Genomic DNA, 26,615 nt, shown 5'->3' with positions numbered 1-26,615 from the left:
GACCCCAGAAGGCCCATTCTTGTTTATTGCCACTATAGAGTCATGGGCATTGCTACTGGGTGGCCAAAAATGTGGCACTGCAGCTGTAACTGACATTCTCATTCTGTCCCCCACCTGCATTTCAGCTCCCCAAAGGGCTTCCCAGCTCAGGAGGGCCCTGTGGATGACTGTGGGCAGCTGCTGCCTGTGCCCTTATCCACACCTTACTGGGCATTCCTTAAGCAGTGCAGTTCTCTGTGTTGAAGCATGGCTATCTGATGCTACCACCAACCCCAGTCACTCAGTGTCAACAGAAGGAGTCACCATGATCTGGGCTGGACCCTGAGTTCATGCTCTCCCTGCAGCAGCAGACTGAGGATCAGGTTAGACAAGGCAAGTTGGCGGTAGGGGTGGGCTCTGGTTGGTCAGGGCTCAGAGCAGCTATGCTGTGGTAAGACCAAGTCTCTAAGGTGACCACAGTGGCTGGTGCCAGGACATTCAGAAGGTGGCTGTTAACAGAGATCAGAAAGACTGAAAGCACACAGGTGGGCGTTCACTGGAAACCCCTCTGAGGCCCTAGAAGACAGAAGGGATGGGAGAGGAGAGTGTGGCAAGGTTCCTGAAACACGGTAAGTGAGAGAGGAAAGTAGGAAGTGACTAGCGACTTCTCTAAGGCCATTTGGGGCCACTTGGCTGAGCAGGACATACACCTAGGTTGTCTTGCTCCAAATCTCAAATTGCTTTGCCCCTCCAGTTCTCCATGGAGCTAGCTGCTGGCAGACACATAATGAACAACTCTTTATTTTTACTGGCCCGACAGAAGCCAATCAATAAGTTCAGAGTTTTGGTTAACTGCTGGTGTCAGGGCTTCTGCCCTTGGAAAAACCTGTCCAGTGAGATGTTTATTGGCCTCTGAAACCCAAGATGTTCTTGCCACAGACAAGAGTGGGAGTAATGAAGAGTGGCAGTGGTATGTGCACCCAAGTCCCCTGAGTGTGTTGTGGCCCCACAACACAGACATGTATTGGTTATGCTGGGTTTTGAGGTACTAAGCCAACTGGGTAAAGGCAGGGCGTGGCCAGTGGTCTTCATGGAAGCCTGACATCACCTTCATTTAGAAGCAGCCTCCTCCTCAGAGTTGGCCCTTTGGGGGCCCAGCCAGTGAGAAGATACCACCCGTTTCACAGCCTATGCCCCAGGTGATGCTGGGAGTGAGCAGAGGCCAACGAGACAGACACCATGCCTGGTGAATCATACAGGAAACTCGCGCACACACAAGTCACATCTGGCCTCCATACATCCACGGACACATGTGCATATGTAACTGCATAATAAGATAACTCACCCTCCCCACCACCATTGTCATACGCATGCCCGGCGAGTACAGGAGGCTAGGTCATTAGCAGTGCAGGTAGCTTGTGAGTTCCACGTAAGCAGACCCTAATCTCCTTGGCTCCAAGTTCTGCAGCGACTGACAGAGAAGTTCAGGTACCTGGATGCAGAGGCCTAACAGACCTGACCCCCACACCTTCGGCAGCACTCATTTCCTATCACTTCTGCCCTTCCCAGGGCTCTGGAGTCTCCTGTGCTCAACTGTGACAACCGTGCTTCCGGCTCAGGGGCTTTGAACTGACTGCTCCTCATTCCCCACGTACCCCACCCGCTCTCAAACGTGCATCTCTCACCCAAGTTTCAGTTCACAAAGGCCAACCTCTGTACTAGAGAGGGCTCCCACCCCCTTCCATGTACTTCATTTTTCTTTGTTCAACCAACACATTAGAGGAAATACAATACTGTCCAGCTTGCTTCTCCCACTAGCAAATAAGCTCTAGGAGGCCAGGAGCTCTTACACATCGAGCACTGGCAGTGCCAAGTGTAGGGTTTGGTCACGCGAGTTGTTGAGTACTGACAGTCTCGGGCACAGAGTACTGAGGTCTCTGAAGCCCCCTTTTTGGGGTTACCTTGGGCCTGGCAGAAGCCTCAGACTTCCTGGTGCAGCCCCTGGGGGCGATGTGTCTAATTCTCAGGTGACAGAGCAGCTGTGGGGATCCAGTGTCAGGGTGTGACTGCTGTGGCAGCTGAGTGTCAGGTGCCTCCTGGGACTCCCGCGGCCTCTTCCAAAGCCAGCCTGCACATGCTGTAACGTGACTAGGCTGCTTGGCACGCTCCACCCTCCTTCGCCCTCCTGGCACCCACCCGCTGCTGCCGGACGCTCCCAGATCTTGGGGGTGGGGGGGGTTAGACTGTACAGGGCTCCCTCTTCTGGGGAGGTGCTTCGCCAGCTGTAGCCAAAGAGGACCAAGTGCCTGAAGCCAGAACATTCCATGCACTTGATCAAAGGGTTGGAGTCACATCTCTTGTCTCCTTCCTGGAAATGACTATTCTCAGGCTCTAGATAGCTGCCAATGCTCACACAGGGACATCTCTGCGACAAATGTTCTGGCCTTCGGGGGGCGGGGGAAGGTCTCCCTTTCCTGACAAATGTCACAAAGCAAAACTGCCCATGAACCAACATTTATGCAGGACCAGCAAGGGGCTGAGGAGGCAAGAAACACTGCCTGACCTGGGATTCGGACTCCTAGACTCCAGTTAGGTTCCCATTGTCAAAAAGGGAAGCCAGACACAGAGCATGCTAGTGAGTGTAAACCACGCTTGCTCAGTCAGCAGGGCCATGTTTTATGGAGGAACAGTGGGAAGGCAGAAAAGCCTCCTCCTGCCTGCTGCTGGATGCAGGTCTCGTATAGATGGACGGTTACATATGGCTCCAGGCTTCAGGGTGCCTAGTCAAGCAAATTCACTCCCCACGCTGGCACCCCACATTTGCAGAGCACCCTGTGTTCATGGGAAGGTGTGTGCAGGACGGGGCAGGGCAACATCTGGGTGTGTGTGTGAGGTCCTCTCAGCTCGGACTTCGAGCAGCGGTTTCCTGGTCTCTGATTTCACTTTGGAAGCTTGTAGGCAAAAGAGTATGTAGGACACAGGGAAAGAAGACGAAAGGAAAAATTCCAGAAGGGCAGGGGCCAGTGAGAAGGAATGCAGAGCCTGACTTCTTAAGCCACTGAGTATGCTGAGGGATGTGCAGACCCACATCCCTTCACGGCTTTGTGGACACCCTTTTCTGATGCTCTCATCTCCCTGGCCCTCAAGGCAGACCCTCCTTCTTAAATTCTCGGGTTGGAGTTGTTTCCCTGACCTGCCATCATGGTGAGTCAGCAGTTTTTAAAGAGATGGTGCCAGTTTGCTCTCATCTGTAATGACTGATTTCTTTCATTTTTGGTAGAAACAACCTAAGCACACAGAAGAAACCGGAACACCTGAGGGTCTCCTTCCCTGAACTGCAGCAGCTCTCTGCTCAGGAAGGCAGTGCTTAGGTGCAGCCACGGGGACACCTGAATCGTAGAAAAGGCACACCTCTAGGGCTGGGGCTGTAGTTCAGTGCCAGGGTGCTTGCCTAGCATGTATGGGGCCTGGCACAAAACAAAATAAGTAAATAAATATAAAGAAAAAGAAAGAGAGAGAGAGAGAGAGAGAGAAAGAAAGAAAGAAAGAAAGAAAGAAAGAAAGAAAGAAAGAAAGAAAAAACCTGAAGCTCCTACACCTTCCCCACAACAAAAAGAACATAATTTAGGTGTCAAGTCCCAAGAAATAAAGTCCAAGAATTCCCCCTACTCCCCACTATCAAAGGGTTCTAAGACAGTGAAGAGTGGGCGCCCTTGTTGGGGTTGGAGATATCAGGGTGGGCTCCTGGCTCTGCACTTTCCCATCTGGGTAATGGAGGAGGTTTCTTCTCAGGTTTGTTCCCATCAAAGCATGAATATTTCAGGGCTGCTGAGAGGAATACGCAAGCATGGCATCAGATCAAGGCTCCTCAGCATCTGGGGACATTGCTTACTTATGCATAGTTATTAGCAGTGTCTGGCAAGGGTTCCCTAAGATGAGGAGTGCCTTCATCTCAGGCTATCCTCTAGCTGTCCCCCAGCAGAGTCCCTTCAGAGTTTCTGATGAGCACCAGTCACCAATAGAGAAGAAAGCAAACATCAGGGAAACCTTCCCCAGCAGAATATTCCTCAAGGAGGACAGTGTCCACCTCTACTCTACTGAAACAAACCTTGAAAATTCTAGGTTGGTGGGCTGGAGAAACGGCTCAGTGGTTAAGAGTATGTGCTGTTCTTGCAGAGGGACCCAAGTTTAGTTCCCAGCACCTACATTAGATGGCTCACAACTGCCTGTAACCCTCTTACAGAGTCTGAGGGCACCTGCACTCACAGACCTGCATATATACACATAATTAAAGATAAAACAATATAAATAAAAGGCAAGACCAAATGATAAGAAAGGATGGAGTGCAGGTGAAAGAATGCATGAGTCATTAAAGAGGATATAAAGTGAATTGTTTTTCTAGTTCCAACACTTGTTTCTTCCTCTTTCTCTCTTTCCTTCTTTCTTTTATGGTGGATAAGTACGTAAAAATGTAATTGTTAGTGAAAGTGTAAAATCCTAATTGAAGGTACATGGCTTCAAAATGATCATTCTTACATTTCTGAAAAAAATATTAATTTCTTGTGTATGGGTGTTTTGCCTGCATGTGTGTATATGCATCATGTGTATGCATGACTGCAGAGGCCGGAAAAGAGAAAGAGGAAGGAGAGGGCAGGTAGGTACTGTCATGACAATGTCACACTCAAACGTTCTCTGTGCTCCCAGGGCACATTCCTATCTAATGGCTTTCAAGGGTTCCCTGCAGGATTCTTTTTTAAAAAGGAACAGTTGCATTTACAGATAATGTGATATGTCTTGGACTTTGTTTTAAAGTGACTCTGGAGGCTGCTGAGATGGCTCAGAGGGTCAAAGTGCTAGCCTGAGGATCAGAGTCCAATCTCCTGATTCCACAGTGGAAGGAGAGAACTCACTCCCAAGGGCTGTCCTCTGGCTTCCACACACACCTTGTGGCATGTTTTCCTTCCAACCCCTGACCCCAATCCCCATAATAAAAATTATCCGCAGGCTGGGAAGGGTGTGTGTGGCGGGGGGGAGATGATGAGTTTGCTTAGCTGCTGGCTAGTTGCCCAGCTGGTCAGTGGATGGTTTGCTCCCCCACGCCCCTTCTCTTACACACCATTGCCTTCCTAGAAATACATTCACAAAGAATTTCATGATTGTACTCACCTCAGTGTGCTTACCTGGGGGCTGCTGAGCCTGGGGGGACACTGAGTACCATAATAAGTCAGCTAATAGTTTGCCAAATGAGTGTGTGGTAGGGGTACTTTGTTATTCTAAGCCCCTTTGTGACCACGGGGCCGGGTTCATGTGTGGACCATCAACTCAAGTGAGCCCACAGTGGATTAGCCCCAAACCTCAGGTCTCTGAAGTTCCCAGGCCACACCCGTTTCTGGGGTTCAGCCCAGAGTTCAACCTAGTCTTCATACACTTCACACACACACAGGTGCTCAAGGATCAGTTATGGACGAAGAGGGGAGACATTGTTTCCTCATTGTGTGGGTGTGTGTGGAAACTGAGGCTTAGACCCAATCAAGTAATAACTTGGCTTCACATAAATTCATTTTGCAAAGCCTCTGGATCAATAAAATTATACTTGCTAGTGGTCTGAATCCCTCTAAGAATGATTTCTACAATAGACAGCCCTGCAGAGAACACACAGTTTCGAGCTAAGCCACAGATTTAAGAGTCCAGAGCAGGCTCACCCAGGCCACACCCACAGCTCTAAGACCTTTTAGGGAAGCAGGTGTGGCAGAAGGGGAGAGTAGCAATGAGCTTCTCGTAAGAACCTGGGGCAGTAAAAGCCCAGAAGAGGCTGCCCCTATAAAGTTTACTTTTGAAAACATAGAGGATGCCCTGAGCTATTTGTGAGTATTTGCAAGAGACAGTACCTGTGCAGCTTAAGAATTGGGGGAGATCTACAAATGCCACTTCTGGGGACTGACGTAGGTCACCTCAAGGAGATAATACTTTACTCCAACTTTCTGGAAAGCTTATGGGGAGTAGAAAGTCATGACAGTCAAGGGCACCAAATATGAGTTTCAACTGGGTATCATAGGAAGGATTGCCCAGCCACACACTTCTCCTAGATGGTACCAGGTTCCTACCTGCTGATGGGGTAAAGGGGTCCTAATGTTCCAGTGTGCCCACGCCCGTGTGGGTGCCAACTGGAATGAATCAGATCTGACACAGATGCACCCCATGATGTGCCCAAAGTTCTGTGAGAAGTAGGGTTTTGAGTGTACGAAGCTGGTGACCCAGCATAGCTCAGGTGAATGCCTAAGAAAGTGGCCTCAAGTTGGGGCGGGTCCCCGGGCAACGGGCCTTAATTTTGCTTGGTCTCTTTCTCAAACTCACTCCCGGTAGTGAAGAGCTGCTTGTCATTCTTCTTGTCCAGCCAACATTGTATGCATGTTTATGGGGTTGCATATGTGTCTGCATGTGCGCACATGTATGCCCATGCATTTGGAGGTTAGAGGTCAACACTTTTTGAGGTAGGGCCTCTCACAGACCCTGGGACTCACTGATTTTGCTAAGCTAGCTGGACACTGGGCTCTAGGGATGGCTCTGGGGAGGTGCCCATCTCCAGGGTACTGCCATGTGGGTGATGGGGATCCAGACTTTCCAGACAGAGCCATCTCTCTGGCCCCAACCTTGTATATCTACCAAGTGCTGGGACTCTGGACGGGGAAAAGAGAGGCCTGATATGAGGGTTTCTCGGTGTAGGTTTCCTCAGCCCTCTGTAGCACTGGCATGTCGACCTTGGGCCTGACTGATGGATGTCTTCTGCCAGGCTTAGCTTCTGCTGCACAGCGTCAGGTACTCAGCAGGACTGCCTGGTTTCCTGAGAAGAAGGGGTGTCTCAGCTCAGGCTGCCTGAACGGAACACATAGACAGGGAGCTTGTGTGACACACTGTAACCTCACCATTGCTGAAAAGCCCAGCAAGGTCCAGGCATGGTGAGGGTCCTTGTCCTGGTTGGCAGATGGCTACCTTCTTGCTGTGTTCTCAGATGGTGAGGTGTAAGCTCTCTCTTCCTCTTTGTCCTGTCAGATTAGTGTTCCACCCTCTCAAGCTCAGGTGTCCTTAATTACTGTCACACTGCAGGTGATGCTTCAACTGTGAATTCTAAGAAACGTGACGCACCCAAGCTTAGCACAGGACTGCCATGTGTTCTAGGGGCTCAGGACAGGCTGTGAGGCCTCTGCTGTCCCTGCTTCACAGGACACCGTGGGACTTCTCTGGAAAACTCTTTGCATCCTGGGGACTCTGTAAGCCACTCAGTACCCTCATATACATTTTGGTGGGGCATACTATAACTAGCCACAGTGAGTTTCAGGGCCTGTGGCTAAGACCTGGCACAGAAATTGCATGGTACCCCCATCCTGTGGAACCTAAAGCTAACTAAAGTGCTAGGTTTTCTCTGTCTGGAAAGAGGATCCCTAGGCTCTTGCTCACACATGTCACTCCGTATACACGTGTTCATGAAGACCCTGGGTAGATGGCTCTGTGCCCAGGGAGGTAGACAGGGTGGTAAAACATGCTGGCTCAGGAGCTCAGATTGTGCTCTGTGATGGGAGGAGCATTAATTGCAAGCAGTAAGAGATGGTGGTCCTGCCTGGCCCTTACTGCATATGCAGCTCCAGCTCAATTTCCAGCGTGAGCTCTAAGCTTGGACAGGAGGGAAGATGAAGGTCATGCTCTACTCATTTCTCTCTGTGATGCTAACCCCCACCTGGACTGCTCCCAGCCAACCACTGGCTACTAGGATCAGCCTTTGGGGGTGAGGGGAGATTGTGATAAGTATTGCCTCCTCCCAGGGCCCCAAAGGTTCTCTGAGCCTGCCTCCTTACCAGCCCTTCCCAGGAATCACTTATCCACCAAGGACTTTGTCTCCCTTTTGTTCTCCCAGGACTTCCTCTGCACACAGACAAGGTCTCTGGATGCTGGCTTAGAAATCACAGAGTGTGTGGTGGACCTTGACCATGCACCCACCCTCCTGTCTGTACCCACCGAGTGCTGGGGTTATAAGGCACGCAGCACACCTATCATCCACCAGTCTCTGTGGGGGATCCCCAGGGTGCCCCTTTGTCCCCCCTGCCCCCTACCCCACTGTCCTGATCTGGCTACGCAAAGCCTACAGGAGCCCAGGGCTCAGTTCCTGGGCCCCCCAGATTCCACTCAGTCCTCCTGGACAGGGTGTCAGCTTTATTGCTTCAGGCTTTTCTCTAAAGCTAGGGCCCTCCATATGAGGAGGCCACACTGCCAGATTAACTCCGGGCTCCTGAAGACTGGCCGAAGTCCCCAGCCTCTCCCTTGGGCTGTTTCCAGCTGACAGAGCTCAGGGAGCCTGCCCCATCGCTACCACTTGATATTATCTATCAAGATGAAACTGCATTTGCTCTTCCATTCAGTGATTTTATACACATGAACTTGTCCCACACACATGCCAGAGATGCGACTTTATTTATTTTTTTAGCTACAGACTCACTCTGTTGCTCAGGCTTATCTTGCTCAGGTTTATCTTGCACTGCTAGGCTCCATTGATTCTCCTGCCTCACCTTTCCTGAGTAATGGCTGCAAGCCCCTCCCTACCCCGCTGTGTCCCAACAGTTCTTAAATAAATAGCAAAGGGCTGAGAAATGGTCCATCTATAGATCTGCACAGTTCAAAACCTAACAAAACAATAAATGAAACGCATAAAGCTTGAAGAATATGCAGGAAGAAGCCTTATGCTTAGGTCTGGCACTATGACCTGTTTGTCTGTCAGAACTAGTCTTCTGCAAAGGCCACCACTACTTATCACAGAAAATACTTCTTCAAGGACAGCTGCCTATTCAAAGTCACGCTGACACCATCCTTGTTATGATACTTGTGGGCAAAGGTTACTGTTTCAAGATAACCGATGCTCAAAGCCTGATGATGTGAGTTCAACCTCTGGAACCCCCAAGGTAGGAGAGAACCAACTCCTGCAAATTGTCCTGTGATCTCCAAACACTAACACATACTCCCTAGCGCGCGCGCGCACACACACACACACACACACACACACACACACACACACACACACGAATAAATGTAAAACAAAAACAAACAACCCAACCAAACAAAAGAGAACCAAATTCCCCAAATAACCAAGGCTATCTTCATTTTGCCTTTAAAACACCCCCTTGTTCCAGCTCCTTGAATCCAGATTACTAGGGAATGCATTTCCTACTGTGTGGCATGTGGCACGTTAGGTCTCAAATCTAGGACAAGTGGCTGAGGTACCCATTGATGTATCAAAGCAGGTGCTGGCCTCCAAGTTCTCTCTGCATCCCCTTGGTCTCTACCTGTTACAGGGCCCTCCTGGATGGCATGCCCTGCCCCCTACCCTGAATCCTCTGGTCCCTATATAACTCAGCCATTTTGCCTGTCTCTTGATCAGTCTCTCAGCCCAGGCCACCCCTCTTGGTCAAAGGCTCCTCTCCCTACTCCCTTCCCCAGTCTTCTCAGACGTCCAGGCTCAGGGTCATGTTTACTTTGGACTCTCCCAGATGTCCCTGCCTCTGGCTATGCTCTCCCTTTTATCTACAATACACTTTCTCCTCTAACATGCCCGGGAGCAGCCACACCCTTTCCTTTTCATTTCTTTTTTCTTCATTCAGGGAGGAGCCCTACTGCTCAGAGATGGACGTATTCACCTTTAGTACACTTTCCGTTGTGTGGGCAGACATAATCGAAGGGTTAAAGAACACAAAGCAGAACAAAATATACAGCATGCTATCATTCATATCAAATAATAAGCTCCTGAGTGCCTGGGGTGTCTCTGAAGGGCTGTAGAGTGACTTGTCTCCACGCAGAGAGACGGGGACTGGGTTCTGGAAGGAAAGAATGTGTTATGTATATGCCATGTTGGGTTTTGCATGGGTGAATATATACATGTGTAAGAGGTGCATGCTTGTGTGTGTGCACACATGTGTTTGTGTATGCATGTTGCTTCACCTGCCTTCCATCTTGTCTTCTGAGATGAGGTCTCTCACTGTTTGGGAGCTCACTGGTTAGGGTAGGCCGACTGGCCAGCCAGCCCTGAGATGTCCCCACCCACCTCCCCAGCACAGATATTAAGTCACATATGGATATTTTACACGGCTTTTGAGGATTGCACTAGGCTCAAATGCTCGTGAAGCTAGAACTTTTCCAACTGAGCCTCTGTTCCACTCTGTAGGTCTTACTTTTGCCATACACTTTTTGAGTGTTTTAATATCACCCTGTAATACCTGTTTAACTACACACATGTTTAGGCAATCCCTCAAACATTTAGCATGGGGCCGAACGCCATCTTCTCTGAACAGATGTAACCATCACTTACAAACAGGAATGATGGAACTCCACCTACTTCAGGCTTTCAGAATCCTCTGCGCACTGACAACAGTCCGTTGGCTGCAGCACAGTGGAAGATGGAGATAATGAACACAGGTCTTTGGCGAGAGCTCTCTTGGGGCCAAAGCTAAGGACTACTTCCCAGGTGGAGCTGGAGAGCTGCAGGACCTGCCGGCCAGCTCTGTGGTGAAAGGACTGTTTGAAACTTCCTCTTCTGTTCACACCAACAGCCTGCCAAGTTCTTCCTTCCCAGTCTGAAGGGCACACTGCCCTTGGCTACCTTTCCTCCACGCTACAGCAAAGCCCACACCCAGGGCTGGTGAGCACCCGCTCAGCATGCCTGTGGCCCTGGGACCTGCACTACACAGACACCACCACTAACCTCCATTCCGGAAGGGTCTGGGCCAGCCACCCAGCCCTTCTCCCCCAGAGTTCTTTCTCGGGGCACACCCCTCACTGTGGAAAGTGCTGAGGCTGGGGGTGGCAGAATCACATCTATTCTGAAATACCAGCAAGGCTCTGGTGCAGACTTGTTGCTTCAAGAGGGTCTGTGGGTCTGAAGAGCACAGGAACCCATGCCGTGGCCTTCCCACCAGCAGCAGACAGCTCAGCACCACAGGACCACAGCTGTCACTGGCACCTTCTTATTTGGGGTGTGCTGCTAACACGTACCCAGACTGATTAGATAGGCAGCGCCCAGGAGTCTGATTAAATGGCATTCCTCAGCTCTGTAAAGGCCTGTCAGCTCTCCAGCTAGCTCTGAGCGTCTCCATCTACAGCATTGTGCCCTTTCCCCTTCACTAAGGGCACTGGGGGCACTGCCATTTCCTATGTGGGTAACCTTCCCCCTAATGCACAGCCACCTTGATAAAGGCTAAAGGTCCTTTGTGGGGAATCGCTGGGAGAAAGCATCGCATTACATTTGCACAGTGTTGTGTTGGAGTTGGGGGGGGGGGGGCAGCTGCACTTTTACTTGAGGGTTCTGACTAGAAATTGATTGAACAGCTAAACTTTTTGTTTGTTTGTTTGTTTGTTTGTTTGTTTGAGACAGGGTTTCTCTGTGTAGCCTTGGCTGTCCTGGACTTGCTTTGTAGACCAGGCTGGCCTCATACTCACAGAGATCTATCTGCCTACCTTTGCCTCCCTCTGCTGGGATTAAAGGCGTGTGCCACCACACCTGGCTTGAACAGCTAAACTTTAACTCTTCTTCCCATTCCTGTATCCCTGCCTCCTGCACATGTGTGTTGATATGCATTTGTGTATTCCTATATGCACATTGCCTATGGAGGCCAGAGGTCAGCTTTGAGCTGTGTTCGCCAGAGCTATCTACCTTATTTTTTCCAGACAGTATTGCTCTGGAGCTTGCTGTTTTGGCTAGACTGGTCTGTTTCTGCTTTCTCACAGTGTGTACCATCATGCACGCCCAGCTTTTTAAGCTGAGGCTGGGCACTGAACTTAGGTCCTTAGGCTTGCATAGGAAGTACTCTACTGAGCTATCTCCCTAGCTGGATTCTGCTTTTTATGATTTGAGTCACACTGGCTCATCTGAACTCGAACTGACCTCTGATAACATAGAGGGTCCTGTTTGTTTCACGTCTGGAAACCACAGTGTGCACTTGCTCGCACTGCAGATTATCTCAGGACTGCTTTGATGGCTGCCTTGACTCTGCTGTCCCTACAGTTCCCAGGGGCCAGCTGCCTAGAACCTGTGGGCCTGGTAGCTTGTGTGAGCTCTTGGTGATTTGGGTTGCCTTTACCTAATGGTGCCTGTGAATTTCACACCTTCCCGCCTGGGAACTCTCCTGGCTCCTCTTCTTTAAGGACCTTCTGTAAGGTATCACCTGTACTGTAGACCTTAAATGACTTTGAGTGTGTGCCTGGCTCTCTGACTCACACTTAGGTGCTGCTTCAAGAAAGGCCTTCTTGAAGGACGGTTTGACAGAGGAGGCAAAGCAGTGCAGCCTGGACATCTGTTTTACACAGCAGATTGTAGGAGTGTTATGGAACCCTCAGTCTCACCATGTCACTCAGTCTGTGCCCTGGGACTTTTAGTTGGGCAGTCTGAAGTCAGGTACTTCAGTTCTCAGTGGATAATTCTGGGCTGTGGTGTCTCTGGATGAATGGAGTGCAGCACCCCTGGCCTAGATCCACCAGGGGGCGCTGTGTGGGCCTGTGTGGGAATACGGATGCCCACCAGGGACCCAATGCTTTCACCAGAGACGGATGCTCTGTACCCAGTCCCAGGCTGAGAGGAAGGACACAACTACTGCTTTGCTTGTCACTTCTGGAGAGGGGCTGATGTTTTCAGAAGGTGTGACGACAGATGGGACGCATGAGACACAGCTCAGATCCTGCCACACAAGACTGCATGTGCAAAAGGGGTTTCTGAGTAGTGGAACATTACTCATCCTTTCAGGGATGTATGCGAGGCAGTATAGCATGGCGGAACCTGCCAAAGCATGAGAAGGAACCCAACATACAACAGGGAGAGCTGACACAGCATAGAGATGCAGCATAGCTCACAAGCACCTAAGGACATTGAACAAAAGGAATGCAAAAAAAGCACTGCTCAGTTTCACTCTGCAAGGTCCCAGAATCATTAGATTCATAGAGACAGTGGATGGGGGATGCCAAAGACTGCAGGGATCGCTGTGTAATGGAGGCAGCTGGGGAAGATGAATTCTGTGAGGAGAGGGGATGGGGCACCTTAATATGAAGGTGCTTAGTATTTTCAAGCTCTACACTTCAGGTGATGAAAAGGGCTTTTTGTTTGTTTGTTTGTTTGTTTTTGTTGTAGTTGTTTTGTCTGTTGGTCACATAAAAGAAGATAAAGGAAAAGGAAGGAGAGGAGGGAGAGGAAAGAGAGGAAAAGGAGGGAGAAAGAATGGAGAAAGGGAAGGAGGGAAAAGAAGAGGATGAAGGAGAAGAGGCAAAAAGAGGAAAGAGGAGGAAGAAGAGGAGGATAAAGGTGGAGGATATGGAGAGGAAGGAAAAGAGGAGGAGGAAAGTAAGAAAGGAGTGTGGAGGAGAGAAGATAGGTGGAGGAGGAGAGAAGAGAAAGGAGAAAAGAGAAGAAAGGGGAAGAAGAGTGGAAGGAAGGAGGAGGGAGAAGAGGAGATGGGGATTGGGAGGAGGGAGAAGAGGAGATGGGGATTGGGAGGCGGCAAGGAGAAGAGGAGGGTGTCTCCCTAAGGGTTCCCGGCAGTGGGATCTGGGAAGCCCCAAATACAAGCCTCCCCCAGCACCCCCTGGCTGTCCCTGGCCACTCCTGTCATTTAAGCCGTCTGCATTGCAAGCAGTGCTCATGCTCACAAATGTCCAATACTGTTCCAACTCTACCTCAGAGAAGCCCCACTTGCCACATCCTCCATCAGCTCAAAAACCCACCCCCAGGGAGGGGCTGAGGGAGGGGGCTACAGCTGGGATGCAAGTTGTATAAGTTGTAATAAATAAAATAAATAATAAAGTTCAAGAACCCCACCCCCAAGAACAAGGAAGGCTGCCGTGCAGCGCAACCACTCGTGTGGCAGGTGTTCAGGGGCACACAGACTTGGCTCACTGAGGCAGCCCACTAGAGGAGGTGCCATCAACCCCAGTCTCAGATCCAGCAGCCATGATTCAGACCCAGGAGGGACTGGTCCCACTTCCTTCCTGAACAGCCCCGTTCCACAACAGCTTGCAAGCACTTTGAGATGCTTTTGAACGTTTATGATTTGGACACTGTGATTGAATCCATTTCGAGTCACTGTATACGCAGTTACAGGGAGGGGCTTCCCTGTCTCCCCACAGGACCTCGAGAATGAACTAGCACCCCCCCCAGTAGATGGACGTCCCTTCAAATAGCCGAAGGTTCTCCTTCTGCAGCCTCACTCCTGAACAGCTGTCCCACAGTGTTCCCAAGCCTTCCAGGATTCCATATGCCATGACTAGGAGCTCTCACGCTGTCCAGCGAGTTAACATCCCTGCCCTCAAAACTTATAACCCACAGAAGAATTAAGACTGAAAAACTGAACAAGCCAGGCCTGGGGGTGCCCACTCACAACTCCAGTACTCAGGAGACAGATGTGAGGTTAAGGCCAGCTTAGGGTACACAGGAGACTGTCTAGAAAATAAAGCAATGCTCCCAAACACAAAACTGCCTAGGGTAAACTATGCTTTGGTTCTGAACAGGAAGAGGACAGCTGAGGCTTGGCACATGGGGAAGAGCCAAGCCACAGCAGCTCTGAGGACACTCCAGATGTGTCCCCTCCCTCCTGGTCTTTCAGAGAGCCCAGCAGGTGCATCACTGCCTGTCCAAGTTAATCCAGGTCCTAGTGACTGGATGGGGAGGGTCCTGCCCTGCTCTCATTTTCATCCATTTTTCTATATTAGGGATGAGATGGTCTATTTTTAGTGTGTGGCTGGTGTAAGTCAGGGGTTGCTATAGCGACGGTGAGTGGCTACAAACCCAGTGCTGCTTGGGTTCCCAGTCACAGAGAAATCCCAACACAGAGTCCTGACAGGAATGCAGCCTTGGAGGATGGAGAGACCCTGTCCATGCAGGTTCCTGACTGCTGTCTTCATGGAGTGCCGTGGGCATGCTGAGTCTGAGTCTTGCTAGTAGGAAGTGAATTACGGGCTTGGGACTGAGAGAAAAGCTGGAAAGCTGATTGGGAACGGATGCCAAAGCTCACTCACAGGTGAGGAGAGATTCCTGCAGTTGTGCAGACCTTAGACAATAGGTAGAGGGGGCCGCTGTGCACTGCTGGGAAACCCAAGATGGCAGGCGGGGCCCCTGCACACGGCCAGCCAGGGAAGCAAACTGTGCATGCTGAGACAATGCATTATTTTGTTGGTTTGCTGAATATGGGTCCGCTATAGCCCAGGCTAGGCTCAAACTCACTAGGTAGCCAAGCATGACACCTTGAGCTCCTGATCCTCCTGCTTTTGCCTCTCAAGTGCTGGGATCACAGGCATGAGCAATCCTAATGACGGAGTACTAGGGATGGAATCTGAGGCTTTGTGCATGCTTTTTAATCTACCTGCTGAGCTACATCCCCAGGCCCCACTACCCACCTTCTAAGGCTTGCCCCTGAGTGCACCTTCCACCAGGGACCCCAGACTAAACCCAGCAGATACACAAATGTCAGGAAGAGTGTGAGAATGAACCTGAAAACTGCTTGTGCCCATCCACAAAGGATGGGTGTATGTATGATCTGCATTCTACGCAGACTGTGGCCTGCCTGGTGACAGGGAGGCCAAGCTCCCGGAGACACCGCTGCACTCAGAAAGTATATGGAAAAGAAGCCAGGAAAATCAATGTCTACCTTTACGTTTTAAAACGTAGGTTTTATGATGACTTAGGGGTAGTGAGGCCAGTGGATGAGGAGACAGCTTCCTCTGGAAAGACAGTTTATTATAGTCCCAAGAGAAGGGAGTGTGTCACAGGCATGGAGGGGAGGGGCATGGAGGAAAGGAGTATCAGGCCTGATCAGGAAGCAGAGGAGAGCCTTGGTTCTTGTTTCCAAGGAGAGGAAAGGTAAGGTAGGCTGAGCAGACAAAGACTGGCTTCTGTGGATGCATTGGTGGGACTCAGGGGTCTCAGGGTTATCTGTCTGTCCCTGGCCTCCGGTGACTAGAGCCCCATGGGGTAGGTGTGTAGAGCCAGGGCTCCAATTGGTTACTATGTATATAAAAAGGTGGACTTGTGGGCAATCTTTGGTAATGACTGGATAACTCTTTCCAGGGGTAGGGGGTGGGGGTGGAGAGTAGGCTCCTTTTCTAGTCAGGGAGGACCGTGTTCAAGACAATCAAAGGGTGGGGACTTGGCTCCATCCGCAGCCCGGGAAATAATAATAATAATAATAATAACAATAGATTCAAAATTATCCTTACTATAAGCTGTAACACCCATTGTTCTGTTGTTTTTACCTTTAATTTCCAAGTAATTTTATGGCACAGGAAGGTTTCTCCTGAGAAAGCCAACGGGAGGGGAGCTGACTGCATCCAGGTAGGGAGACTCTAGAGGAAGGGCCTGAGCTCTCAGAGCTCTGAGTTTAGCTTCTCTAGGGCCTCACACACAGCCCTGACTGTGGTTTGCTTCCCTGAGTTTCTCAGCCAGGATGAAGCTGATTCACTTTCTCTAAATGTCACCATCTGCCCCATCCTGAAAATCAAGGTCAAGGCTGCCTTTTGCTGGTGGAATTCTCAGGTCCTCCTCCACTGTACTTGGCCACAGAGTGTCCTGTCTGAGTGTGTGAGATGAGGGTGCAGGGACATTTCCTCCCATCCAGTCTTAGCGCTTGCCCCACTGATCAAGTCTATATTCTAAAAGGGCTCCACTGCCTTGGAAGGCAGACATTCTCTCACACTTTTATCCTGTTCTGGCCAGAGTCTAATTATCTGTCTATCTATCTATCTATCTATCTATCTATCTATCTATCTATCTATCTATCTACCTACCTACCTACCTACCTACGGGGAAGTACATACTTGTTTGCATTATTCTGAGGCTTCTGACAGCTTTTCAAATGCCCATGATGGACCTCCTCATCACTGAAATTACTTCCGCAGGCCTCTCTCATGGTACCAACCAACAGGAAGAGCACGTCACTCTAGCCCATGGGAGCGGCAACTCTGAATTCCACAAGGACTGTTTCTGGCTTGATTCCCAGCAAACTGAAGGTTCCAGGGAAGAAGTGTAGAACACAAAGAGTCTGCCTTTGTGTTAAGACCTTCTAGATGGTCTGCTTTACTGAGTATGGGTGTCACAGCCTTATGGAGAGATGGAATGTGGATCAAGAGACTAAGGGTCGCTGCATGTGGTGGCAAACACCTGTGCTCTGAGCCCATCTGAGACATGAGTGAATTGGATAATGAGGCCCTATCCAAAAGCAAACACTGAAAAGGCCAAGGCTCTACTGGGTGGCCTTTGGCCCCCAATGGCGCCCATGTATCATTAGCCTTTGCCTCTGGCCTGGGCTTTTCGTGACTGCTGGATAAGAAAGACCTTCATATATGCTGAGCTGTTGGGCTTCTCACCCCTTCCAACCTCGAGGCTAGGAATGAGTGGGTACCTGCTTCCGGCAGAAAGTGTCTCTACCCTGCTGAAGACTACATCAAAATTTTGGAGGAGAACCCCCCCCCTCTGTAGCACACCTGCAGCCCACCCACAGAACTGGACAGTCCTGCCACCTTTCTTTTGGGACTGTCTTTGGGGGACCCATGTCATTATGAGTAACCTGAGTCTATGTTCCAAACCATGATGTCTGCTGTTTGTGCTCACAGTAAACTATTTTCTTATTTCATAATTGTTATTTTTCTTTTTCACCTTGACAAAAATAACTAGATGTTACATGAATTATTTCCAGGAAAGCTCTGGGAAGGCTGACTTACGTTAAGTCTTGCTAAGTGTTTTCTCTCATTTAGGAAATCAGCCATCGTTGGTTTGTGTTATCTCTTCCTGTTCATAGTGGGGCCCCTCAAGCACCTCAGGCTCCAACTCACCAAAGCTTCCCTGTGAATTCATCTGGGGCCATTCACCTGCTTCCTGCTATAGCAGGACTGCCAGCCCTGGGCCCTCGGCCTGACCCCATCTAGTTGGTACTTAATCTGATGGCTACAGTTCCTGTTTCCACTGAGAAGCCCCTTCAAGCTGAGCCAAACATGACTGCGATCCTTGGGGAGGCAGTGCTCCCCTGTGGCTAGGACAGCACCCAACCCTTGTCTAAGTTTAGGAAAAAGCAGTAGTGCCCACGGAGGCTTGGGGCCAAGGATACAGGGTGTTGCGAGGAATCGCCCATGCCTCTGAGAACACGCAGTGTTGATTTGTTCTTTAGAGTATTTGGAACTCACATGTTTTCCCTTCTCAGTTTCTGGAGCATAGATCACAACAGAAGGAAGAATTCTGCTTCTCTCTGTAGGAACTGAGCTCTCGTGTTTTTCCAAGGCACTGGAAACTGTGGGATCATCTTGGATGCATGGCTCTTTGTTGGCCAGGCTTATCTCAAAGGTGGTGGTGACAGGATCAGGGATGGACTGTGGCCTAAGCCAGGTGTTAAGCCAAGCTCTGGGCCATGAAGCCCTGAGAGGCATCTCCTGAACTCACACCCTTTCCTAAATCCCCTCTCCCCACCCCATCCCTCTCCTTCTCCCTCTCTATTCTGTAGGCATATCTTCTTTTGTCATATCTTCTGTCACTGCAATGTTTCTGGGCCTATGACCCTTTGTCCTCTATTGAAAGTTTGCTCAGAACCTGAGTCTTCAGAAGAGCTACCCCACAGATCACACTGCTCCTGGGGTTCCCAAGCCACCCAGCATGTTCCCCACTGACAGTCCTGTACTCTCTCAGGCTTCCTGGCATTTTTCATTGGGCTTCTGTGGGTCAGTTTCATCTTCCTGACCTGTATGCCTTCCTGATCTTGGGCGCCTGAGATGGGAACAGGAAAGGGAAAGGTCCACTGGCCCTTGTCTCTTTCACCCTCCTTTCCTTGGCCCCTCTGCCATTACTGTTCTGAGGTTCTATCACTGAACTGCCTGAGGAAAGGCACCTCAGCTACTCTGCTCCTTGCCACTGACTGAATGACTCTTGAGTGGTTCTTGGGGAGAACCAAATTGGGAATTGGCCCATTCTGTGTCCAAGCTACAAGTGGATTGCTTCTGCAGAGAAATGGCCAGTGGCCAGAGTGAGGTGGACAGGAGCTAGGCCTGGCGCTGCTGGGTTCATAAAACTAGAGACGAGCATTTCTAAGTGGCCAGTGGCTAACTCTTGGTCCCAGACACCACTCCATTAACTACTGAGGTGTTACTATCCTCCTAGGAAGGCATTCATCCTAACAAATTAATTCATGGTGTCTTGAGTCTTCCCTGTGGTACTGAAAGAATGGACAGCAAGTCTGGCAGGGACTAGACTAGGCTTGCAGGGGCGTGTGGAGGAAGGCAGGGTTAAAGCTCAGCTCAGCCCTCTCCTCACTGCAGCTTTAGCCGTAATTCCTACCCTCAGGAGCATGGCCCTCTTCTCCAAACCCTAGGGCTTCACCTCACACTGGTACAGAGTCCTGCTGTTGTCTGTAAGATGGTGTTGAAGTGCTCAACCGTGCTTCCTTCTGTCCTGTTGCACTGGCCCGCAGGTGGACCTAGGGACATTGAGAGCCTTACTTCTCCAGTGACCTGGCTCTTTCCACCTGGCACGTTTAGGTCTTCTTGACCATAAACTGGCTCCCCCATCCGGTCACACCCAGTGCATCTATCCTTCACCCTCCTTTTAGACAGTACAGCTAGCCTAACCTACAACAAAAACCCATCCATTTGTCAAAACAAGTCATTCACAAAAGGATGAATGCGGCATAGTTCTACTTTTATGTGTGGTGAGGGAAGTCAGAGGTCAAGGTTGGGTGTCTTCATCTGTCATTCCCCACCTTGAGTTTTGAGTCAGGGTAAGACCTGGAGCGCATGAATTTGGCTAGACTGAATACCTAGGATTTGCCCGTCCCTTGCCCCATCCCACTCCAGTGTTGGAGTTACAGATATGCACCTCATCTTGCTCTTACATGGGTACTGAGGATCTGAACACAGGCCCTGCTGCTGGACTGCAAGCACTTTATTCACTGAGCCATCTTCCCAGTCCTGCTTCCCATGATTCTACTGCTATGAGGAGTTCAGACATGCCAAATTCAAAAGAGATGGGGGTAGAGTGACGGTGGCCAGGGACTGGGGTGTGTAAGGAGTTTAATGGGTGCAGAATTCTGGTGAATGATGAGAAGCTCTGAGATGGACAAGGGGTCTGCTGCTGAGTGATGTGAATGCCCTCAACGTACCCGAGTCACAAACTGCCATGCCATGTGGTGGCAACAGCAAGTGATATGCTATGTCTATTCTGCCACCATTAAACAGATACTCTCACGGGGCTGTAAGTCCTACACAGGACTGACTTGCTTGCTTCTGTGTCCTCAGAGCAGAGTGGATCCTGTAGAACTGGCAGAATATGGGTGAAGGCTGGGCCTGGAAGTGGGCACCACCGTACATTCTCCTGTGCATAAATGAAAACTCCCACTATGAAAAGTTAAAAACTGTGTTGGGGTATTTATAGAAAATTCACTCAGGAAACTAGAAGCCAGGGCCAGCAGGTAGCAGGGGTCAGAATGGGGACTACAAAGACAGAGTGAGGATAATGATGGGGGAGGAAAGAACAGAACAGCCAGACAAAAGACTTGCTTCTTAGCCTTGGCCTCTGAGGCAGAGCTCTTGATGTTCTCCTAGGGCCATATGCAGTCAAGGTCTGTGCCACCAGATAGCAGGACCAGACAGCTGTGCCAGCAGGGCTTGCCAGTGCAGAGGGAGAGCACCTGCCAGGGAAAAGAATGATGCTTCTCACAAAGCCATGGCACGATCCTGCTGAGCTGGGCTAGGGGAGGAGCCACGGGTAGGCACAGGTCGGGTCTCACGCCAATCAGGTTTTATTTAATTCTGCTCAAAAGTGCAGAGGGTGGAAACACAGCTATGTTGCTTGTCCCTTATCTGATTAGTCCGGTCCCCTCCTAATCTCCTCTTATATCACTGCTGTTATCTCCATATGCTCTTTGTTGGCATAATCTGGATCTCTCTGTACTGAAGAGATGAAAGGAAGGTGTATGTGGAGATTTTCTGTCTGGCATGCACAGTGGGAAAGTCCATGTAAAAGTTTTGCCTTTGTGCAGTCCATGTGGCCACAGGCATGAGGACCAGTGTTCAGATCCTTAGTTTCATGGTGAGCCCAGCACTCAGAATTATCCAAGAGGATTCCATTACTGGTCCAGGTGGTCAGCTTTCCAGTGACAGCCTCATACTTCCTGATGAAAGACTACCCACGGCCCAGTGTCATTCCCTCAGTGACAGTGGGCAGAGCTGAGCCCTCTGCTAATCCTCTTCAGCTGTTCTGGGAGGCCAGGAGGCTCTCGGGACAGCTGAGTGGCGGTGTGTGACTGTGCAAGCGTGCACAGATGCATGTGTAAGTGTGGAATTTGCTCATAAGTCCACGAACCTATGCATTTGCATACACGTGTAGATGTGTATGTGCATGTGTGCGAGAGCAAAAGCATGCCACTGGAGAACAGGGAAGACACTGGATGGAATGAAGTGCCTCTTGTCCCCACAGGGAGTAGCTCTGCATGGTGGGATTAGAGGGACAATAGCCTCTGCAGAAGACAGGTGTACTGGATACGTTTATGTCAACCTGACACATCTCAGAGGGGGCAACCTTAATCCAGAAAATGGCACCATAAGATCAGTCTGTAGGACTGGGCAGTGGAGGCGCATGCCTTTGATCCCAGCTCTTGGGAGGCGGAGCATATGGATCTCTATGAGTTGGAGGGCAGCCTGGTCTACAGAGTGAGTTGCAGGACAGGTTACACAGAGAAATCCTGTCTTGAAAAGCAAAGCAAAGCAAAACAAACAAAACAAAAACACCAAACCAAAAATTCTCAATCAATGATCGATTGGGGAAGGCCCAGCTCATCTAGGCTGATGGTCTGGGGTTCTATAAGAGAGCAGGCTGAGCAAGACATGGAAAGCAAGCCAATGAGCAGCATCCTTCACAGCCTCTGCCATCAGCTCTTGCCTCCAGGTTCCTTCCCTGGCTTCCTTCAATGATGAATAGCCATACTGAGGTGTGAGCCAAATAAACCCTCTCCCCCCAACTTGCTTTTTGGTCATGGTGTTTCATTGCAGCAATTAAAACTCTAAGACAACAGCTAGCTGCAGAGGAGAGAAAAAGGGCAGCAGAGGCAGGTGCTGACCACCTTAGGCTTTCCCTTGAGACCCATGGATTAAGTACCTCAAACTTCCCCAGAAGAAAAAGTTGTATGAAATTCCACATGGAGGAAAGGACACAAAACCAAACCCCAAAGTAGCACTTCCTAGATAGCCAGAGCGACCTCACTGGAAAGCTATCATTTTTAAAGAGAGAAGGGGCAGGGTTGGAGATCACAGGGTGAACTGTGGGGGACATGTTTCCCCAGAGACCAGGAAATCCTGGGTGGAGACCTGGATGGTCTCGCAGAGTGGGCTGAGTTAGCTGAGCAACGTACAGAGGAAGCTTCCTCAATAGTTCATGGCCTTTCCCCTTCGTTCAGTTGCTCCAGACCTGGCATTATGGAGCAGCTTCCCAGATCTTGGTTCGGTGTGATGCTCTACCTGACTCCACGCCAGCTTAAGCAGAATGGCGGGTCTGCACTTGTGCCCTGAGCTCCAGAGGAAGGCTCCAAGAGCCCCACGTCCCTGACCCAAGGGGAAAGCTGGCCTTTGCATACAAACTTTTATACGATACTTGGTGGAGATGAAAGTGTTGTTTCTGATCTCAGCAGCTTAGAAGATGGGATGACAGCCAGCTCTCACACACCAGGGCAGAAACCACTGTCTGGTACACACCAGGCCTTTAATAACAGGTCTGCTTGCCTGTCCCCATTAGCAAAACTAGACTTTTGTTCAATAATAGAGTCAGATTTAATTCTGTAGTAAATGAGTATTTACTCCTATGTTATCGAAAACGAGTCTTGTTTTTTAGACGAATCACTGACTCTCTGGTCTAGACAGTCCTCCCTCCTTCCCCCACTTCTGTGTCAGACAACCCATTCCTCTGTAGATTCACTGCCCCAGCACTAGATGGGATTCTGTTCTTTGGTTCACTTTTTTCTTTCCTGAGACTGAAAACTCCTGCAGGAATCTCCGTCTCCATGCTGGCCCTCCTCAGACCCCCGAGGCTCTCCGTCTCCATGCTGGCCCTCTTCAGACCCCCGAGGCTCTCCAGGGCATCGATGTATAAGGTGTGGCATGAGGTACCATGCCTGCGACAAACTTTCACCACTTGAAATGTCACATTCTACCGTTATTTTTATTTTTATTTTTATTTTTGAGACAGGGTCTCATGTAGCCCAGACTGGCCTTGAACTTGCTATGCAACCAGGATGACACTGAACTTCTGATCCTCCTGCCTCCAGCTGCCAAGTGCTGAGATTACACCACCATGCCCAGTTTTACTCAGTGCTGGGGATCAACCCCAAGGCTTCATACAGGCTAGGCAAATACTCTATCCACTGGGTCACACCTCCAGCCCCAGCCTCAGATTCTTAATGCATGACAGCTGCCATCCACGGCTGAGTGGTCACATATCATCCAGGCCCCTACGAAGTCGGGAAACGTGGGCTCCACCTGTATACATCCATATGACCTGAGCACACAAGCCTGCACATCAGCAGGTCCCAGAAACTGCAGCTATGCGGCCAGCTCTCCCAGCTGTGCTTATGTCAGCCTCATGAACCTGAGGTCATGGGTCCCAGAAGCAGTTTCTCCCCAAGGGACACAAGACAGGCAAGTGCTTTCCCTTCCAAGTAACCCTCTGTCCTCCAGCTCTCCTGCCAGGGACCAAGGAGGCGGAGTCCCTTCCTCTGAACACATGGGTTTCACACACACATTTCATTTGTAACAGTACAAGCTCACAGTTGCTCTTCTTTAAGCCACTGCTTTTTCCTAAGCCAGGAACAATCCCAATTGATCCCTAAACCACACAGAGTCAGGTGGGCTGCAGAAAGAAAAGAGCTTTACAAGGAGCAATGATGTTGGCTGGGAGGCTCCTAGGAGCAGCATGGCTATTAGTTAGTACTCAACCTCTCACCTTAACCACTGCCTCAGGGTTATGCCCAGAGCCGAAGCAACAGCTGTCCAGAGTCACACACACACACACGCACACCACGGGACCATTAGAGAAATAGGAACGACGGGATCCTACCAAAAAGGCCATGGGGTTCCGACTGGCGACGCTGGGTGCTTCGGCTTTGGTCCTTGGGTTTCTTGCTGCCCCTCAGACTTCCAAAGCGCTTCATGAGTCTCTGCGGCCACAGAGGCGGTGGCAGGTGAACATGGCAGGACTTGAGGAAGCAGTGTGCACCTCGGCTGGGGCCGGGGGTTCACCAGAAGGGGATCAGCATCAGCTGGCAGGTGCGGGACACCTGGCAGCGGCAGCTCACCGCTGCTGAGAGGAAGTCAAACAGCCTGTGGGTCTGTGTGTCCTCACCAGGAGCTCTCCAGTGAACATGAGAGGATGGTCACACTCCAGGACCGGCCTGACAGCCACAGGTTCTCTCGCTGCAGTTCCCACTCAGGCTCCTGAGACTCCCGAGCGGAGCAGTCCTGACTGGCAGCGCCTCTCCTCTCCCGGCAGTATCAGCCTTGCCTGTCCTTAAGTAGGCAAGAAGCCACTGGAGACATGAACAGAACCTTGCAGGGGATCTGTTTATGTAGTCCAGGTTACCAGCTCACTGACAAGCTCTGGGTTATTTATTCTCTTTCAACCTAAAGCAGGGGGGGAGCCCAAGTAGGCAGAGCCGGCACTAGCCTGCTAGTCATGTGAAGATCTGCGTGATGTCTCTTTAAGAAGACTGTAAAAGGAAACCACCCTGTACAGACAATTCTTGGCACCAATTGGCCAGAGCACATTCTCATTATGACATGACATCACGCAACTATTTTGATGCATGTGCTTCAGGGCTCTGAGAGCTAGAAGGCTCCAGAGGCTGCCCGGAGGAGAAGCCCGAGAGCACAAGGGCTACACACTGCTGAGTCGTCTTCAGCCCTCACTCCTCTAGGATACACAGAAAGATCACAGAGAGAGAGAGGGTGGCTCTAGGACTCAGCAGAAGATCTCAGACAAGCAGGGAACCTGGCTTGCTAAGAACTGCATGACAGAACTCAGAATTTCGAGGGGCTTTCATTCAACTCCTCCGATTGCGGATGGGGAAACTGAGGTTCAGGATGGGGCCGTGACTCATCCAAACTCCTGCAGCCAATGGCAGAGACAAGACAGGAATGATAATCTCATCATCAGCCAAATGTCCAGTCCAACAAAGTACGAAACCTCTAGTTCATACGAGTGTCAGAAGAGAGTCAAATACCAGGGAGGGGAAGCAAACTTTTTTTTCTGATAGCTTTTACTGTAGAGGAGTTACTTACTGTTACTGACCAGCCTTGTGACCCTGAGGGAGTCTCTTTCCATCTGGGGGACCCAGTTTCCACCTTTGTTAGCCAGGATGAGACTAGGTCAAAGCAGGATTTCAACTCTAACAGTGGGGTAGAGAGATGGCTCAGTGGTTAAGAGTATGCTCTGCTTTCAGAGACTCTGAGTTCAGTTCCTGGCACCCATGGCAGGTAGATCACTAACACCGTTACTGCTCTAGCTCCAGGGGAATCGGATGCCCTCTTCTGACCTCCATAGGTACTTGCACTCATATGCACAACCCACACTCAGGCACACATAAATATAATTTTAAAAAATCAAGTTCCAATAGTCTGAACGAATGGTAACGATCTCTATGGATTCTCCCCCAAAGAACCAGTTGCCTAATAATCAGTTAAATGGCTCCCATGCTGAGGATGACTAGCCTGGATCTTCTCAGCTCTTTGTTTAGATGGTATCACCTTCAAAAACTGCACTGAGGATAAACGACAGGACTCAACTTTTGAGGAGGACCCAAAGCCACAAGAAGCCACTGTGTGTTCAAACCTGGCTGCTCTCTGCAGGCTTGTCTCTCTCTCTGGCAGAGTTCAGCACTGTCAGTTCCCATCTGCTCACCGTGAAGCCCCTAGGAGGAAACTATGGATTGCTAGCTAGAGCAACAAGCTGTAGAAGAGCAAGCTTTGTTAATAGGGCCTCTTCCAAGATGAGGAAGATCCAGGATGCCACATAGTAGGGGTGCTAAGGTTTGAATGTAGACTGTCCTTCACAGGCTCGCAAGGCCCCTCACCTGGTCCACTCCACAGCCAGTGGAACTGTTTGGGGAGGTTGTAGGACCTGCTTTGTCTGTTGCTGGTCCATGTCACATGGACACACCGCTGCCCCAATCCATGCTTTCCCCACCATGGTGAACCGAAACCCTTTGAAACTAAGAACCAAAATAAAGCCTTCCTCCACTCAGTAGCCTCCATCAGGTATTCAGTCACAGCCAAGAGAAAAGCAGCACCAGGAAAGGCCAACAAAATGTCAGGGCCTGCCCTAGACCTGCTGTCCCCCCAGGGCCTTTCTGTGGCTAAGTGCAGAGCAGACAGAGGACAAATTTGTTATCTCATGCCTGCCGGGGCCTCAAGCTGTGGAGTGGTTGTCTGTGTTTTTGGATCTGTCTTCCTCACCTTACTGCCTTGGCCTTGTCTGTGGTCATCCTGTCCCTGACAATGGGTCAGGAAGCTGTAGTGTCTGCTTCTCTCCTGTTGTCTCTGCCCAGCTATCCCTCATTGTAGGAAGGTTAGTGTTTGTGCTGGCTGCTGTGAGGCTGAGG

At 50.2% G+C, this 26,615-nt stretch overlaps 1 protein-coding gene across 5 annotated transcripts in view; it reads right to left on the bottom strand.

Moving 5' to 3' along the window:
* Nucleotides 1–26,615, bottom strand: part of Prkag2 (protein kinase AMP-activated non-catalytic subunit gamma 2) — a 252,269-nt gene that overhangs the window by 116,181 nt on the left and 109,473 nt on the right. Inside the window, exon 1 of one of the 5 annotated variants that reach the window (XM_055612653.1) lies at nt 24,077–24,485. The exons of the other annotated variants lie outside the window; for them this stretch is intronic. Coding sequence (XP_055468628.1) covers nt 24,077–24,170 — 94 coding nt within the window. The 5' untranslated portion in view covers nt 24,171–24,485. Of the gene's footprint in view, nt 1–24,076; nt 24,486–26,615 lie in introns of those variants that run through there. 5 annotated transcript variants of the gene reach the window in all.

The sequence above is a fragment of the Psammomys obesus genome, unplaced genomic scaffold, assembly GCF_907164565.1.
Source record: "Psammomys obesus unplaced genomic scaffold, mPsaObe1.curated_primary_1811, whole genome shotgun sequence".
NCBI classification, from domain to species: Eukaryota; Metazoa; Chordata; class Mammalia; order Rodentia; family Muridae; genus Psammomys; species Psammomys obesus.
This window is presented reverse-complemented; position numbering and strand designations above follow the sequence as displayed.